The following is a 19,074-nucleotide window of genomic DNA, read 5'->3' on the forward strand; positions in this document are numbered from 1 at the left end:
TGGCACTAGGGTTGCCAACCCTCCAGGATAGGCCTGGAGTCTCCCAGAATGGGCATCGATCTCCCGATGACTACTGAAAGCGATCTGGGAGATTTTAATCAGATATTTTTAAGAAAATGACATTACATCATGTTGGGGAAAAAGTCTCTCGGAATAGTTTCAATCAGAGTTGGCAACCCTACCTGGCACAAATGTTGCAGCTAACAGGCTGCGCCCCAACCTCAGGTGCCAACACCCCATAACTCCAGGGAGGAAGGGAGTCAGACTCCACACACAATCCCCAATTTGCATCTTGGGCCCATCTCTAGCTGATGTAGGGCCATACTGTAACCTCCCTCCCTTTGCGGAGCCCCCACAGGATGTGGAGAGAGGGCTCTGGAAACTGCTGGGATTTAATCCTTATCCTAGACATTGCCACTTTTCTACTTGCCAGTCATCCAGCCTCTTCCCAGTCCTCCTACATACTTGTTTTGTGAGCTGAAATAGTTGGGGACAATCGCCCTGCTGTGTCCCTGCCTCATTGCTTCTCCATTTCCTTTCAAATCACAGCTGAAAACACATCTCTGCTCTCCTTCCCACTGGTGCTGCTGGCTTTATAGCTGGATGCTTTCATTTAAGCCATGTCTTCCCTGCAAAAAAAGTGTGATTTTACACAAAGATTTCTATCTCAATGCAACATTCCAGTGGAGACAAGACACTAGATTTTACTTTGATGTAGGAAATGAGGTAAAGCACAGGTAGGAGATAAGGGTTGTTCCTGAAAGTGCAAACTACCTATGCCTTGTCTCCATTAGAATTTTACAGTGATAAATAAATTGAGGTAAAGACACACCTTTTCTGCAGCAAAGACAAAACCTTATTCACCATACACAGCATTTGCCCCCCTGCTTCCTGTAATTTATGTCATATGTGGCTTTGTATTATTTAACTGTTCAAATCATTGTAAAGTTATATATTGGACTAGGTGACCTACTGAGGTCGCTTCCAGTACTAAACTTCTATGATTGTTCAAAGTTGTACTTATTGTGTAGATTGCAGTATGGCTTAATCCAGGTGTTCAAAAATCATATGACAGGCCCTCAGAAATCATGACATTGGCTTACATTTTTTCAGATATTTTACAAATAGTACAGTGGAGGTTGTTTTTATTTGCCTGTTAATTTTATGGCCTTTTGGACACATCAGTGTCACATTTTCAAGCTTTTCTCTATGAGGGTTGGAAACTTAAAATGAAAGTTGAGAGGGAAGGATAGTACAGTGGTTAGGGTACTAGTCTAGGACATGGGATTCAGATTCAGAATCCCTGCTCTGCCATGGCTTTCTGAGTAACCTTGGGCAAGTCACTTAGTCTTTCTGTGCCTCAGTTCCCCACCTGTAAAATGGGGATAATAGCACTGCACTACTTCACAGGTGTGTTGTGAGGATACAGACTGAGGTGCTCAGATATTATGGTGATGAGGGCCAGCTAAATAGAGAGTGATTCTCATGTAAGACCAAGAGATGGGGTTTTAAGAAAAACACTTCTCATGAGTCTTGCAACGAAAGGGGGAGAGAGTTGGTGCCAATTAAATTGGGTAAAACTCTTTAACTCTGTGTAATTATTCAAAAAATGTGCAATGAATGAAGCAATGTTCTCTCTTTATAAAGTGTGTATTGGCCCTAGCCTATTTTTGTGCACTGGACTGATATGCACACCTTATAAAGCATTATATACATGGCCTCATGCATTGTTAGGTCCTGATCCTGTAATTGCATGCATGTGGTTGGATCCCTGAGCCCATGCAGAGCCTCACTGGCTTCACTGGGTCTGCACATCTTCGCAAGCATCCACTTGTGTGCATGTACTTTCAGAAACACGGCTTTACAGTACATGTAACGTGCAACAGGACCCATTCCAGGAGAACCTGTGCCTCTTCCCCTAGGCATGCAAAATACAACCCACCTTCATTGCAAATAAATTCTAAAAACATCATACCAATTACAGTTTCAAATGCTCATAACTGAAAAATCAAACCCAATTTTCACTATACTGTATTCAAAAGCCACTTCTCAGCAGGGGCTGTTTTCTGTCAAATTTCATTTTTCTATATCCAGCTAGAGCGGTTTAAAAAAAATATTCACAATTCCCCCCTCCAAATGTTCTCATATGCAGAAATAGCTGCACCATTTTGGTTCCCTGGCCAACCCTGGAAAATTTCAGCCTTACAGTTGAAAGTTTTAGAAAATCATAAGCAACAGAAAACAAGAGGCTTAGAAAGGAAATGCTTGGGCAACTTTTAGCATGACATTGTATGTGTTTGTACCATCCCTAGCACGTTGGGGCCCCCAGGAGGTCTAGAGTCTCCAGACACTTCTGCAATATGGTTATTAATAAATACCAACTCTTGTTAATTAATTTAATAATAATAATTTAAGATAATAATAGAATTCAAACAGTTGTAATTAGTGCACCAGCTCTAATAAAACCAGCAGGTATTGTAATCCAAAGCTTGGAGGTTTCTGCCTCTGTTTATGTCCTAGCAGGATATTTGCACAGGATGGTGATGTGATAAACTAATCTAATCAGCAGTTTATATTGTAATTCTTTCACTCTTCCAGAGGGCTAAATTAGGCTCGTTTATATCTGATTTTCTTTGACTCTTGCACCCTTTTGGGGACATGAGGGCCTAAGTGAAAAATCACAATTTGCATCTTTTCTTTCCATCTTAAGTTTTTGACTTCAGTCTTCTTTTTAATATTCAGTGTGTTTCCACCTGCTCCTAAGTTTGAGATGAGACTCTCTGTATTGGAGTAGATTTCTTTACCAAACATGTTTTTAAAGTGATGGTCATTTCAAGCAGAGAGGTGGGATTTGACTCAGCTAAAACACCTTTTACAAATGCTTGCTGTTTTCATTCATATATGTCTCATTAAGGCAGCTGAAGTCTATTACGTTGCAAATGAGATATGCAGAGCACAAACATCCTCTCTCTCTGACAAGGGAGTTCACTCGAGTGGTAAAGAATTGGTAGAATTTAGCTCAAGCACATTTCTACCATGCCATTTCCCTCTTGATACTTAAAGTGCTTACGTTTGCCAGGGGCTTTGAATCTGCTCTGGAGTCTGTAAATCCTAAGGATAAAACTGTCACCAGTTGGCTCATTGCACAGATTCCATTTGGAAACCGGCACCTTTTCCATCCTCTGGGGCAGCCAGGGGTTGAAAGAGGGGATTTGATGTGATTTGACAACACTGCATTGTTGCCGGAGCTAGTGGGTCATGCATGGGATACAGGGACAGAAGGTGCAAGGAAATGGAAAACTGAGTCTACAAACCCAGCTTGGAAGTGCCTCAAAGTTGTTCTACCATCTGAGGGCTGCTAGCTGTCCTAGGCAAAATGACTTTGCTGGTTTCAGTTCAATTCCCCATGGGTAAGAATTTGCATCACGAATGGTGGGGTTTTTTTAGAGCTCCAGTGAAGGACCTAGGACTGAATAGGCTAAGGAGAATGAATTATCTTCTCGCTCCAAGAGGTGATTCTTCCAAGGGTCAGGATCTATACAACGAAAGACTTCGGTCTGCAGTACTGTCAATCCAGCCCTCAATTTGCACAAACATTTGTAAAGAAGCTTTGAAAAAGATCTCAATGTGTGTACACATAACTGCAAATGGTAAAGAGAAGAAACCCATGCAAGTCAATTTACAATTGCAATAGCCTGAGAAGGAACAGAGGGGCTAGCAAAATCAATAAAACAAACGATCAGTGTCTAGGAACAGGCTTTACAATGGAAAAGGGGGTTATTATTCATATGATAGTAGCACATAGTGGTAGTAGTAGTAAATTTACTACTAGTAGCTCAGGGCTCTGTTGTGCCAGATATTGTACAGACACATAGTGAGAAATAGTCTAAATAGAGGAGACAAAGTATTGTTCCCATTTTACAGATGGACAAGGAGGCACAGAGAGACTTAGTGACTTGTCCAAGGTCACACAGAAAGGCTGTAGTTGAGCTGGGAACTGATCACAGATCTCCTGAGTCCCAGTCCAGGGCCCTAACCAGCCCCCTTTTCTCTTGTTTTCAGTAGGATGTCGGTCTTGCATGGTCTAGTGGCAGCTGTCCATTTCTGAATTGGGGGCTCAGGCAGTTCCATGCTGCAAGGCTCTTTTGGCAAATTGATAGCTTTTCTCCCATGCATCCGATGAAGTGAGCTGTAGCTCACGAAAGCTTATGCTCAAATAAATTTGTTAGTCTCTAAAATGCCAGAGGTCCTCCTTTTCTTTTTGCGGATACAGACTAACACGGCTGCTACTCTGAAACTTTTCTCCCAGAGTGACTTTCTTCTTCCCTGCTCTTTAGTGGAAAAGTGTTATCATCTTTGACAGCTGTTAGGATATAATTTTGATTCTAAATAAGACTCCAGCTGACTCCGGGCTCAATGGGAATTTATTAATCAAAGATTATTAGTCAAAGATTAACACTGCACAATACAGAAAGGAAGGTTATACGTTACCAAACTGATTCTGGAGAAGCATCTCTGCAGCTGGGTTCACTCCTAACTCTCAAAACCTCAGTTCCTTATATACCACAGGTGTATACAAAGAGAGAAATTCCTCTCCCACCACCCAATTACAAGTGGAAATTCCTTGATGGTACCTTAATTTACATGGCTGATAAACTAAAGATATTTCCAACCAAGTCATTATTACAGAAAATATATGTGACAACAAGAAATTCCTGATGAGTTAAAAAATTTCTTAATAGTTTATCATCTCATCAATTACAGAACACAGTTGCAATCGCGAGTATCCCTCATCAATAACAAAGGCTCCTTTGTGGACATCTGGACATATTCTCCAGGGACCACTGGGATAAGAGTAAAAGATTAGACGCTTTCTATCATTTGGTCACACATTGAGGTTTAACCTAAGTTTAAAGCACCTAGAATTATAGACACAGAGCATCAGTACACTGTATATTCAGAGGATTGTGGGAGTTTCGGTTGGGTACTGTACAAAGAATCGTGGGTGTTTGGTATCTGCTAACATAGCTCGTTGCAGCATCCTTTTCCTAATCAGTAGAGCTGAGCGTATAATTCACAGCAAATACTGTATTCAACCCATTTAGCCTCTTTGTCTGTATGACCAGGAACAAAGTAGGATTTCCTACAATGTGTTTGTTCTCTGAATGCAGACGCAGGGCCTAGTGATTAACGCATAGGACTGGAGCCAGCAGATCCACACTACAACTGATTTGCCTCCAACTTTGTGCAAGTCACTTCATTGTTCTGTGCCTCAGTTTACTCATGTGCACAGAACCTCACAGGGTTGCTGTGAGGCTTACTTCGTTAATGCTCATAAAGCCCTTTGATCTCATTATGTGCGAAGTGGAAAGTATCAGTGATTATATTTCTTTGTATTACTACTGATCACTAATCCCAAGCCAAGCGAACATCAGCGAAGTGAAACATACTCAAAGAATTGATGGTGTTCTATGACGATAAGAAAATACTTTGGAAAGGTACCGAGGGGAAAAAATGCAATTTTGTAGCTGGTTGAGAGGAGAGGTGTTAAGGATTTGTTCCCACTGTGGATGGGTTTACTGGATTTCCTCTTTATTGCTCAAAAGATGACAAAGCCAACAACTCTTCTGCAACCTGAAAGCCAGAATAGATCGCTTTGATGCAGGGACCATTTTCTGTGTGTGCAGTAGCCAGCAAAATGCAGCCCTCATGAGGCCTGGAGATGCTACCACAATAAAAGAAATAACAGTAGAAAAACTGGCCAGATATTATTCGCCTAATATTTATCGAAATTGCATCCAGCTCCTGCAGTCTTTCCTTCACTCTTGCAAAACTCCCACTGACTTCAAAGTGGAAGGACAGGGGACTCTAGGATTTGCCTCTGCTGCGGTCTCAGAAGGCAGGAGATAGCTGGATCATAGAAACAAATCAATAGTCCAGCATCTAGCCGCTCTGTTGGATCCAGCCCGCAGAGCCTGTTCCACACGAGCTCTGCGCAGAGCTCTGACACGTGTGTCAGAGCAGCCCTTTGCAGAAGCAGAACGCCAGCCTGCCTGGGACAGCTACTGCCTGCCGGGGTAACAGGAGGCATTGTTGGACTAGGAACATTTCCCTTTACCCACAAGTTTTCCTTGGAGGAGAACTAAAGCAGCCCTTTGCCCCTCACATGGGCACCCTCTGGACCCCCCTGACGTGTAGGCACGAAGGAACAGACCAGGGTTCTGGGGGCGGCCAGGAGGCCAGCCGTAGGTTTCCATAGACAGCATTAATTCTATTTCAGGGATTTGTCACCGGGGAAACCAGAGCCTGGCTCGGATCTATGCCGTTTTCCCCCCGGGTGCCGAGCCACACAGAGCGCTGGGCTGCGAGGAGGGAGGGGACAGATAAATAAATAAATAAATAAAAACTGCCAAGAAGTTTACTCCCCCGCCCCCCGAGCGCTTTCAAGAGACCGCCGCGGTGCTCTCCAGCGAGAGAGGCAGCAGGCGGCGCGCGGAACCCGCTCCCGCGCCGGGCGAGAAGCCGAGCCGCGGGCGAGCGAGGGCGCTAAGCGGCTCCGGGGCCGCTCGGGCGGCGGGCAGCACCGCGAACTAAGCGAGGCTCCGCGGCGCGGATGAGGGCAGGGGCTGGAGCGGAGAGCGCCCGGGGGATGCCAGCGAGCAAGGCGCCCCACGCTACCCCTGGCCTGGGTCTGCCTCGCTGAGCAGCTGTGTCTGGGGAGGAGCCGGGGCCACCGCGGCGATGAACAGCTCGCTGGCCCAGCTCAACGCGTCCGGCGGCGAGGCCGGCTGGCAGCCCGAGTCCGTGCTCATCCCGCTGGCGTACTCGCTCATCTTCCTGCTGGGCACGGTGGGCAACTCGCTGGTGCTGGCCGTGCTGCTGCGGAACGGGCAGGTGAATAACACCACCAACCTCTTCATCCTCAACCTGGGCGTGGCCGACCTGTGCTTCATCGTGTGCTGCGTGCCCTTCCAAGCCACCATCTACACCCTGGAGGGCTGGGTCTTCGGGCCCTTCCTGTGCAAAGCCGTGCACTTCTTCATCTACCTGACCATGTACGCCAGCAGCTTCACCCTGGCCACCGTCTCCCTGGACAGGTAGGAAAGCGGAGAGGCCAGGGCAGCAGGGGGGCTGCCCTCCTTCCAGCCCCCCCCCCCCTTGGCAAATAACTCTCAGCAACTTTCCTTGGTTACCTTCCAACCTGGCCAGCCAGCCAGAACCTCTCCCACTCTGCCCATAAGTTACCAGAGAGAGCTGGAGGGCATAGGGAATCGGGGGCAGGAGGGGACTAGCAGCTGCACTGGAAGGGCTAGCAGAGGGGTGCAGTGTGGGAGCAGGAGGTGAGCTCCACAGTGGGACAGAAGGCTCTCAGGGCTTCTTGCGGGGGGGTAGGGGGGGGCAGGTGTTCCTGGAAGTTGCAATGCCCCAGCAAGCTCGGGTCTTCGCATGGGTGGTGGAAAGAGGCAGTTTAGAGGAAATGGGACTGGGCTCTGCAGGGGGGAGGGGGGGATTAGGCACCCATAGACGGCTGAGCTGGGGATGCTACGTTACCTGGGACCAGTTCCTGGCCCCAGCCCAGCTCAGAGTAGATGAATTCGCTATGGGGACGGAGTGGAGGACCCCAAAGCATTCCCGTGGCTGAAGGAGAGAGACAGATGAAACCAGCAGCACTGTGCTTTTGGGAGCTCAGCCTGGCTGGCAGAGTTCAGAGTCATCACCCAAATTGTGGTCCACATGCAGGGCCAGAGTCTCTTCTCACGCGCCTGGGAGGAAAGCCGGAGTGGGTCCATCGACAGGAGAGGTGGTACATCAGTGTGAGTGAGGGGAGAAGCACGACTGCTTTCCCTTGACTCAGCTCCCCAGAGGGGCCAGGAGGTTTTTCAGTGAAAGGGAAGGAGGGACATCAATGGAAAACGGTGTGGTTTAAGCAGAGTTCAGGTAGGGCCCAGTCTACACTTAAAGATTAGATTGACCTACCACTGTAGTGTAGAGACTTGCTACAGCGACAGAAGGAGTTTTTCTCTGGCTGTAGTTAATCCACCCCCTGAGAGGCAGTAGCTAGTCAATGGAAGAATTCTAGCGCTGTCTACACTGGGCTTAGGTCAGTTTAATAATGTCTCTCAGAGGTGTGTGTTTTTCACGCCCCTTAGAGACGTAGCAAAGATGACCTACATTTTAGGTGCCAACTGGGCCTATGTTGCGGGTTTGCACCAATGTGACTATATAGGCTTTGTCTCCACTGCCAAAGAGTTGGGTTTTTACCTCAGGATAACGAAGGCGCATTAGCCAGCCTGCTGCAAAATCCTAGTGAAGACAAGGCACCTGTAGATTTTCCTGCAAGGGAAAGTAGGTGAGGTCAGCCATGAGCAGGGGGTGGGCTACAGGTGCCTTATTTCCACTAAGATTTTACAGCAGGATAGTGAACACTGCCCCCCACCACCTTTTTTGCACAGACACAGCCTTTAATTGGACCCGCTCACCCATGTGAAAACGACAACTGCCTCACCTTCTCTCGGATTTTAACTCAACGTAAAAACACACCTTTGGTTTTTGTTGTGAAGACATACCTGTGACATCAGGTCACACCTGTATGATTTTCTCTGAGAGCCACAGAGAGATACAGTGATGGGTAAATGGGTGAAGCATGCAGGTCAACCACATGAAAACCAAAGGGCAATATTAGCATGAAACGGGTCTCTCTCCCCTACAGAGGCTACAGTGGAGACATCCCCAGCCCCAAGGAAAGCAGGGCATGAAAAGAGGAAGTTTGCTCATGTAAATAAGGGAGCGTGTTAATTAAACTGAAGAATTTAAATGGAGGTTTCGGAAGTGTACACTTCCTGAGTCTCCTGGGGGCATTGCCAGAGCTGCTTTTTAAGAGCAGACAACAAGAGAATGCTGGTGTAAAGCTAACAGCAGAGAAACTCCTGAGGGTCAGAGTGTGAATCCCTTATGCCTACCGATGAGCATTTACTTATCTGACAACAAGGTTACTTGTACATGTAACTGCTCACTATTGTAAGGAATGGGTTCACAATCTGGCCCTAGATGATCAGAAAGTTTTCAGTGTCTAGAATTGCTAAAAGATGACAAACTTGCTGGGAAACGTGTGGGAACAACAAGGAGCCTGGGGAAAGGATTTCAAAAGAAACCGGCAGCTAGATTCTGATTTCATGTACACGGACATACATTTGGAGAAAGCTATTTAGTTCACTGGAGCCAGTCTAGATTTATACTGATATAAGTGAGATCAAAATCTGTCCCTGATTGTTTTAACTCAAGGCTTTGGGAGATAAGGTGAGCAGGTTATCAAAACCAGAGAGAAAAACAAGCTATGACTGTCCGTGATCTTGGCATAGAGGCTCAGAAATAGATGTCATAATGTAAGCAGCAGCTCTTAGCTCATTTGAGGAATTACAGAAATCACACCTGCTTTGTAAATAGCATTTGCTAAATGGCAAAGTAGGTAAATTTTTTAAAAAGAGTTACGAAAGTTAAACATTTCCACTCACCAACACCTTTTATTTGCATTACTGGAAAGAACATTTCTCTCTAACATACATTATTGAATACTATTATTATTAATTATTATTATTAAAACGCCAGGTGATGATTCCAGGCTGGCCTGGGGGCACCTGACAATACTGTACATTAGAACGAATGCTGGTTTTCAATTAAAACTGTCATGTACAACAGCGAGGTTTGGAATTGGAATTCTCCCTAACGAAGGCAGCCTGCAGCGTTTGACATTTGTAATTGTGATTTGCTCCTGCTGATCTCTACCACCAATTCAGCATTCAAGAGGCTGAGAAGTAATTAATTTGCAATGAGAAAGATAACTGTGGCTCTTGAAACTTTTCTATTAGAATATTTTCTATTTAAAGTCAAAAGTACTCGGCGTTCAGGACTTCAAACCTGCAAGATCTGGGGATCTTAGAGCTGACTAGAAAGATGCCAAAAGCCCTTTTTGCAAACCGTTGGCAGGCCACTATAGAACAGAAGCCAGACAGAAAGTTGTCTTTTTTTGCCTTTCACAAAATTGTATTTTATTTTTTATGTCTTATTTGTTTTGCAATAAATAATTGCTTTATGCAGCAGCCACTTGTCACCAAAGGAGCCGTAGAAGGGCAGGTATAATTCAGCTTGGCAGAATTCAGTTTTTATTTTTCTATAATTTTGACAGATAAGATCGCTGTTTATTTTTAAGCATTTTTTCTATTTTTAATCGATGTAAATTTTCACAGCTGTGGGAAATCAGAGGGCAGGAAGACAATTATTTAGTGACAGACTTTGAGATTCAAATATAAAAGTTTTGTAACCCAAATTGTCAACATCACATGTGGACATATAGAAAGTAAATAGCCTTGCGTCAAACTCTAATACGTTCTCAAGTAGCATTTTTCTTACTTTGCCTGTCTGTATATTTTGAGTATTATCAATGGAAGTATTTTTTCATCAGTTTGTGTATTTACAGTGGTGAAATCAATGTTTGATGACATTTACTGATAAAAAGCTAATCCTTCCAAGCCTACGTATATTGAAAGCAGGTGAAGGGCCTGATTCTCCTCTCCCACCAATGTAAAATCAGGAGTAACTCTATGGACGCCGGTGGAGTTACACCAGTGTAAAGCTTCTGAGAACTATGGTAAAAGAGAACTGAGCCCACAGGAGTTTGGCGTATAATCGGGAGATTACTAAACTGTCATTTAAATCTTTCCTCTGTGTGATCATCGTATTCCCGCTGTTCCTGACGATAGTTTTCAGAGGGAAAAGCAGTGGGAGCTGTGAATCAGATTAAAGGAAACTCACATCCTGTGCCTCTTGTTTACTATCTCTCACTAATCTCATCTTTTAATGACATTTCCAACGTGCCTATCTTCACAGTATTTCGGTGCCAGTCTTCTGATACAATAACCAAGTCAGTCCAAGACTAAGGATTCCAGAAATGAGGCTGGCATAAAATACCCTCAGAGTAGTACAAAATGGATCAACTCATTTCTTTGACAAGGCACCTCTCCCTTGTCAAATCCTGCGCCTCGATATATTTCCCTTCCAGTCTTGCATTTGACGCAAGCTACTTAGATTCAACACTCACTGGTGTGTTAGTAATGTACGAAACAAGGGACTCGATCAGTGACATCTCATTTGGGAGTGGAAGGTGCCCAGAACCTCACAGGAGGCACTCAGCTCTTTGCAGGATCAGACCCAAAATGTAAGAGGTGAAATGGTAGGAAATGGCAACGATTGTCTAGTAAAATTTTGCAAGCCAAAAAATTTATGAATTTCTTGCCATCCGCTGTGCTCTCTTCTCACCACAAGAGCATCAATATTATGTTGCAGTGACTCACTCTGGGGAACTAACCTTTTGGATGATACATGAAGGTCTGAGCTACACCTAAAATGTAGGTTGGCCTAGCTTTGTCGCTCAGGGATGTGAAAAATTAACCTCCTTCCCCCCCCCCCCCCCGAGAGACATAGGTTTGCCGACCTAAGCCCTGGTATAGACACCGCTAGGTCAATGGAAGAATTCTTCTGTTGACTCAGTTGCCACCTCTCAAGCAGGTGGATTTACTACAGTGATGGAAAACCCCTTCCTGTCTGTCGCTGTAGCAAGTGTCTGCATTCCAGTGGCTCCTCTGTTGCTGTAGTGTTTGTAGTATAGACATACACTTCAGACACTTAGCATTTAAATGGTCATCATTGCAACAGCTGGAGGGGCTGAATTCTATAACCACAAAGAAGAGGCTAGAGGGTAGTTTCCACTTTTCTGGGTGTGCAGGCTTCCCTTAGTTGGTTTCAGTGGACATCAGTTTAAACAGGGGAGGCTTGAAAAACAGAGCTCTGAAAACTTCAGTTTCATGACTCTCCTCACCTCCCCCTTCTCCATAAAGGAAAGGTTAAATCCTGAAGAATGCAACTCTGGTTGCCAGTGAGAATCCAAAGGCTGCAGAACTGGGGGATTTTCTATACCTGTAGGGTTTGGGCTTCACCCTGCAATCGGAAAACAACCCTTACTCCAGCATACGGTCCCACAGGCTTGAGGGAAAAGGGCTGTGGGGTTGGGACTTTGATGGATCAGTTCCTCTCGAAACAGAAGCCCTCTAGAATCTTTCTCATGTTTTATCTGGAGACTGTTTACCAGGTAATAACCATCAAGCGGAATTCACTAGTGGGCATAGACGGATGCTAAAAACATGTTTTAAAAGCTTGCTGTGAATTAGATGTGCATTTTAAAATTCATGCAGCTCAGGATTAGGGTAAAGCTATATGCAGAAGTCTCTAACCAGTTAGATCTCAGTCCTGCAATGCACTCAGTACCCTGACCTCCCATTGACCACCTAGTGCTGCCTGAACATCAATAGCTATTTGCACATCCTCCCCAGAACATTATACATAATAATCCTAGCTGATATCTTTGTGCCTGTGGTAAGACTGAATATACTTTGGGAGGTGTTTGATGGGTTTTGCAATGCAGGTCTATTAATTTATGCTAATTTATGGTTACAATTAATAACAATGAAAACCCCCCTTTAAAATGGTATATCAACCACATGTAATGACCGCCCAATAACCCCCTTCTCCCCCCAGGGAACAAAGCTGAAAGTCAGAGCCATTACTGCTTGAGCTGAAGGATTCTGCATGAGAGCTAGGAGCTGCAGAAAACTCACATCCTCTGTGGTTTGGGCCCAGGTGGAGATGGGGTGTTGGGGAAGGGGGAGATGTGTAATCTACAGGACAGCTGATTACACATCATCATCTTGGCACTTCACAGGCTTGTTTTGAAATGGAGCTTCAGTGTGGGAGGTAGCCAAGAGTCGGCAGCATGCCCTGTTTCATGAGAAAAGGATAGGAACGCTGCATCTTTATTAGATGAAGTTCCTGCTCCTATTAAAGTCACTGGCAAAAACTCTCAGTGGCGTCAGTGGAAATGAAGTTTATAGTGCTGAAGGAAAAACCTTAACCCTGATTCCCAACTGTGTCACTCCAGTTTTAAGCCAGTGTAACTCCTCTGAAGTCAGTTACACCAGCATAGATTGCAGTAATGAAATGGGGAATCAGGCCCTTGTTCCCTCTCCCTGATGGAGAAAGAGAAATTCTTCTCCTTGAAAAAATGATGGGTCATGCTCTTTCCCTGAGGACAGATCTGTTGGTAACCAGGAATTTTGCACCCTTAGTGCCAGGTGCAGACATCAGAGAGCTGACTGTTTGTGGCAAATAAAATGACTCTCCAGCCCATACACCGGTGCACCATCAACCATTGTTTCAGAGCCAATTCCCTGGGGAGGCTCTCTGACAGATGTGGAGCTGATGAGATATAAATATTTTACATCTTTTAAAGAGCCACATGGTCAAAAGACCAGAGCAACATGTGCCTACAAACAACAGCAGTTGCATGTGCATAAAACAGGTCACTGCATTCACAAGTACAAATGTGCATTTTTGCAGCTGCATTTTCAAGGGAGCACCAGTTGCTGAAAGCACAGCCCTTTGAGTCTGCTGCTTTTACTATGTCATTGTCATATACAGAGATGGGCCAAACCAGAAGTTCAAATTTAAGTCCCTTTGGATTTTGTGGATGGTGGCATTTCAGAAACTGAAATCTCTTCAACCCTATGGCTTTGGTTCCAGTTGAATCCCAAATGAAGGAACCCTATTTTCTAGTTCTGTTCTTGATGTAACCAAGATCTCATTAGAATAAGCTTAGGTATCCATCCAAGGTGACTGAGCTGGTAAGTGGGTGAGCTTGCAAGATTCTGACATTTTGGAAACCGCAGCTTCTAAGATGTAGGTGCCATTTAATCCAAACCAGATTCGTAGCCCTAATTCAGCCTTAAACTGAGATCACACCCTAAAAATGATTTGGATCTGAGCTCAGCCGCCATGGCCCATATGTTGTTATTATATAAAATGTAAAAGACATGGTGAAAATCAGTGACAAAGAGAAGTTTGAGTTACCATCTCCTCTCTACCAGCCTGGTCAGGCACATTGTCTACATGGAGATTTGACACCAGGCCAGGATGTGACGCTACAGCATCCTAGCTAGCTAGCCTTGCACTAATTGTCTGTTTCAACCCAGCTACCACGCACTAAAAGTTTGAGACAGCAATACATTAAAGCACACCATGGAACTTTTGGTGTGTGGTAGCAGGGTCCGCCTGGCCAGTTAGTACGTGGCAGGCTAGTGTGCTGTAGACACCCTGGAGTGTCTTGCACAAAGGTTCTGTGGAGACAAGCCCTTGGAAATGGGACAATTAGTTAAACAAGAAATTACATTAGAAGTGCAAAGTTTTTCATTTTAACTCTTTTTCTCCTTCTGTTCTCCCCATGTAGCTGGCCTGATGATGTTTTCTCCGTTTTAAATAGAACTGTAGTTTTGTTCTGTTCTCTCCCTTGCAGGTATTTGGCCATTAGATACCCTTTGCATTCTAGAGAACTCAGAACCCCTCGGAATGCGCTCACAGCCATTTGCCTCATCTGGGGTCTTTCCATTATTTTCTCCGGCCCGTATCTCAGTTACTACCAGGAGTTCCAGATGGCCAACCTGACCGTCTGCCATCCCATCTGGAAGATCTCCCAACGCAAGATCATGGACATCTGCACCTTCATCTTCAGCTATGTCATCCCAGTGCTGATCCTTAGCCTCACCTACATGAGGACTATCCGTTACCTCTGGACATCCGTGGACCCCATTGAAGATATGTCCGAATCCAAGAAGGCCAAGCGCAAGGTCACCAGGATGATCATCATTGTAGCGGTCCTGTTCTGTCTCTGCTGGTTGCCCCATCACCTGATCATCCTGTGCGTCTGGTTCGGCTATTTTCCTTTCAACCACGCCACCTACGTGCTCAGGATCCTCTCGCACCTGATCTCGTACTCCAACTCCTGCGTCAACCCCATCGTTTATGCCCTGGTCTCCAAGCATTTCCGCAAGGGCTTCAAGAAGATCTTCAACTGTCTCTTGCACAAGAAGGTGGCCAATAAGGTACATGTGGTACAGGTAACCAACACTGTCAGCACCCTGGAGGCGGATCTGACTGAAGTGACACATATCAACGAGCTCCCACCTGCCAGGTCCTTCACCAGCTGTCAGATCCCAGACCAGCCATGGGGGGAGACGGAGCAGCTAGGGCGCCAGCAGAAAGTAGCCAACTCCTTCATCACCTTCAATGTCACCTAGTGGAACTTCTTTCCTACTGGCTTTAAAAAAAAAAAAATCTTCTGACTCTACGGCAGTGTCACGTGGACCCAGGTAGGACTGAACTTTAGCTTTAATGTACTGCTCACAGGAATCTCAGCCTTTAAAATGCTGATGCTTTCTAGTCTCTCAGCCACGTGAATGATTAAGACGGCTATGTGGAATGTGGTTTCATTGCCCTCCTCTTGGCATCATCACGTAGCTCCAGCAATCAAAACCTACTTTCCCCAAACCAGTTCCTACACGTACTAGTATGTGGCCCTCCACTTTGTGATAATGGTCAGTCAGTATGTGTGTGTGTGGGGGGGGATGGTGCCGGAGGGGGTTAGATTGGAAGCAAATTATTTTATTTCCTTTGAGAACGAATTTTGCACCTTTGAAAGTCTTACAGAGCCACTTGGCTGCAGGAGAAAGACTTGTGGGAGACCTTTAGAGCTCCCCTCACTAGAACATTCTCTCCAGATTGCTCTGCACTTCTAAAGAAAAGATCCTGCTTCGGTGCAGGTGGCCGACTGGGGAAGCTCGTTGCTGCGCTGGTAAAAGTCATTCCATTATAACAGCCAAAAAAGGGGAGTGGCTTGTTCAGTGACCCTTCTGCTGTCACACAGGAGTCTCCAAAAGGGATGAGTGGGGGGACAGGTTTCAGAGGGTTTGTATATAAAGGTGCAGGAAGGAAGCTCAGTTCTCACAGGTTCTCTGTGATGTCACCTTTTTGCATTTATAACAGGAGTCTGTTGCAATGGAAATGACGGTGATGTCACAAATGCAGCATTATGAGGCGGGTTCTTTGGTGCCATGCCCCTGGTGTGGTCACTTGCACCAGTGCATGCAAAGTGCATGTAAACAGCAGCCAGCCTGATTAGTGTAAACAGCAATGCAAGGTATGGGTGGAGAAGTTGTCACAGTGGGATTGACAGGGAGGAGAACATGTGTGGAAGGACAAGTGGGTTGAAACACAAAGTGCTCTTGTCTCCTCCTACAAGCAGAAAGGGGCCAGTTCAGTTGGAACCTGGGCAGGGGGCACAAAAGGGAAGATTTCAAATAGGATTGCACTAGCGTAACAAACGAGAATTTGACCAACTCCCTTTGGCATCATATTGGGTCTGCAGGTTCTTCAGACCCAACCGAATGATTGTACTCACATTTGGAACTCTAAAGGCCGGATTCTTTGGAGTGACTCCACTGAAACCAGTGAAGTTCCTTGGCTGAAAAGAAGAGCAGAATCCAGCTCGTTATGCTCCCAGTCCCTGAATGTTTAAATGCCTGTCACTTGCTTTGCACACCTGCCCTGACTGCTACACACACTCATGTTACACCACATTGGTTGTTACACTGCCATTTTGTGAGCAACTTCCACCATTAATCTCACTGCAAATCCCGTGGAAGTCATGCCCCCTGACTCCAGGCTGCATTTAGCTGAATTAGGTTCGGTGTCCCGGAAGACCCTTTGAACCCCATGTGACACCTGTGTAAGTGTCTAGTTGCTACTGCTGAGTACTTGAGCAGAGTCACTGGAACCATTTTTATAGCGGGGGCCTTGAGAGTCATTGAACCAAACTGCAAACCCCTTTATATGACAGAAGCCAGGCATTGGGTTGCTATTAGTGCTTCAAGCCAGGTGAAATTGCTTCACCCTACTTCCCTTCCAGCACCCCTGGACATGATTCAGGCTCCAAATTGAGATGTTTCTTTCCCTCACCTTCAAGGTCTTTCACGGTTCTGCCCCTCCCCCTTATTTCACTCATCCCCCTTCCTGACGACAGCCTCAGCCAGCCACTTGTCAGCTTCTCACACAAACATCATCTCACTGCCCCTCCTCTGGAATTCCTGCCCTAAACTGACCTGAAAGGCCCTCCCCGCCACCCCCCCCCCCGCCTTAACCCTCCTCCTTCAAACCCCTCCTCCACCAGAATCAACCAGCCAGTCTAGGCTGAGGCATAGCTAAGAAAAGTTGGCATTTTATCTACCATAATACAAACAAACAGTTACCAATGTATATTACAATTCTCTGTATTTGATTGTATTGCATACATCACTGTGTTATTAGCTTGTAAGATCACTGGGGTCAGAGAACATGTCTTCATATATGTGTGTACCGAGTCAAGCACAATGGGGCCCTGATCCTGATCAGAGCTTTCAGGTGCCATTACAACACAAATGTTAAATAGTATTAAGAAGAAGGTGAATGTTTCAAGTGTATCCCTGTGGCTTGGGCCACTTTGGACACGTGGCTAGCCCAGTCACATTGTTCCCATCCTTATCCCTGACTGCCTAAGTTCTAGCCATGTGTCCCCTTTTTCCACAGAACGACAAAGCCAGCCACCATTTTGAAGATCATTGCCATATATATCAGAGGTGGGTCTGAAACAATCCTCTAGGTACAAACACCCCTAATAAAGTTGGCATGTCTGGACCGGGAATGAAATCTTGGGGTGTGAGTTTAGTCTTCCTGGCAGGTGACAGTGTGAACACCTGCAAAGGAAGGTGGACCAGGGAAACTGATTTTTAGCGGCATGGGTTAGCCAGGTGCTGCTACTGAGGGACAGTCTGCCACTGATGAGATTAGCTGTGCTAATCAGATGCGGGATCATGGGGACTTTTATGTCATATAAGTGGAGCTGTGATTCTCACCTAATGTATATATCTGTACTTACCACCCTGGTCTGTTTCATATTAGCACCTTTAATTGCAATGTGTTTCAAAGTGCTTTGCAGAATGTCCAGAGCGATAACTTTCTATGTGCCATTGAAATGGTGGAATACAACAGCAGCCCTACACGAGACATCTTAGGAGGCAAATGAAGAATTACATATCCAGTTGAACTTAACGGGCATATAAATCACCTATCTTGACCAAAGCACCTGGGTTGATGCCAAAAAGAACCATGGGATTTTAATTGCCACAGACGATCAGGACATGAGCTTGACATCTCATCCAAGAGAAGGCACCTCGCCAGCCTGGGGCATCGGCTCAGGACCGGCTCACCTAGAAGAGCACCACCCACTGCATCACCATTCTTCTGCAGCATCTGAGTGCCCCTTGGAGAGCTTCTATGTAAATACTGACTCCGCCATGTAGTGTAGCCAGCCCTGTATTCCAGGAATGCTTAGTCCTGACACTGTGTTGTGACACTCGGCCGGTGATACTCAGACCTCAGTGGTTCAGGAGCCAAATGATCAACATTACCCACAAGAGCCACAGTCGTGTGAATTCATTGTTCCATTTACTATAGTACAATCTAGTCATGTTTAAATGGTATGACAGGGGAAATCTATATTATTCTCACAGCAAAATGACTGACCAAACATTATTATTTTATCAACTACAATTAGTTAATAGCATAGTAAAAGCATCCTGACTGGTTAATAACTTGGATTGGTTATCAATGAAATCACACAGTGTTTTAATACCATGTGCTGCAAAGAGCCTCAGGAGACACGTTAAAGAGCCACTTTTGGTTCGTGAGCCGCAGTCTGAGTATCATTGCATTAGGCAGCATGGGCTGCAGTAACCAGCATGGGAGCTGGAGAGCCAGAGCAAACCCCAGGGTCTGCCTGGGTCCAGCTGCCTCAATAAAGAACCACCTTTATATTCATTACAGCCGAGTCCTGTCTCCTTTCACCCGGAGAGATTCTACAGGTGAGATGCTGCTTAGCATCTGACAATCCGACAGAGGTGATACAGCAGCTGTTGCGGGGTGGGGAGTTGTTTTTCTTTTGTTCATTGCGGGACCCTGAGTAGAACCTAGTTCTGTTGATAACGAGGCCATGCCCTCTGGAGGATTGGGGTTTTTCTCTTCATCTGCCCCCCAAATAGGCATGTGCTAGGACTCCAGACCACACTTTATGTCTAAGAGATGCTGTGATGAGCGCAGTAG

The 19,074-nt window shown here is 45.6% G+C and overlaps 1 protein-coding gene across 1 annotated transcript; it reads left to right on the top strand.

Moving 5' to 3' along the window:
- Positions 1–6,555: 6,555 nt before the first annotated feature.
- Positions 6,556–17,033, top strand: GALR2 (galanin receptor 2). Its single transcript, XM_084647100.1, has 2 exons — positions 6,556–7,097; positions 14,399–17,033. The coding sequence occupies exons 1-2, from the start codon at positions 6,742–6,744 to the stop codon at positions 15,177–15,179; spliced, it is 1,137 nt and encodes a 378-aa protein (XP_084503226.1). The 5' UTR covers positions 6,556–6,741; the 3' UTR covers positions 15,180–17,033.
- Positions 17,034–19,074: the final 2,041 nt, after the last annotated feature.

Source organism: Lepidochelys olivacea (assembly GCF_965140295.1).
Source record: "Lepidochelys olivacea isolate rLepOli2 genome assembly, chromosome: 14".
Classification (NCBI taxonomy): domain Eukaryota; kingdom Metazoa; phylum Chordata; order Testudines; family Cheloniidae; genus Lepidochelys; species Lepidochelys olivacea.

Coding starts and splice junctions, on each gene's coding strand:
- GALR2 (XM_084647100.1), top strand. CDS start 6,742: ATGAACAGCTCGCTGGCCCAGCTCAACGCGTCCGGCGGCGAGGCCGGC. Junction 7,098..14,398: donor GCCACCGTCTCCCTGGACAG/GTAGGAAAGCGG, acceptor TCTCCCTTGCAG/GTATTTGGCCATTAGATACC.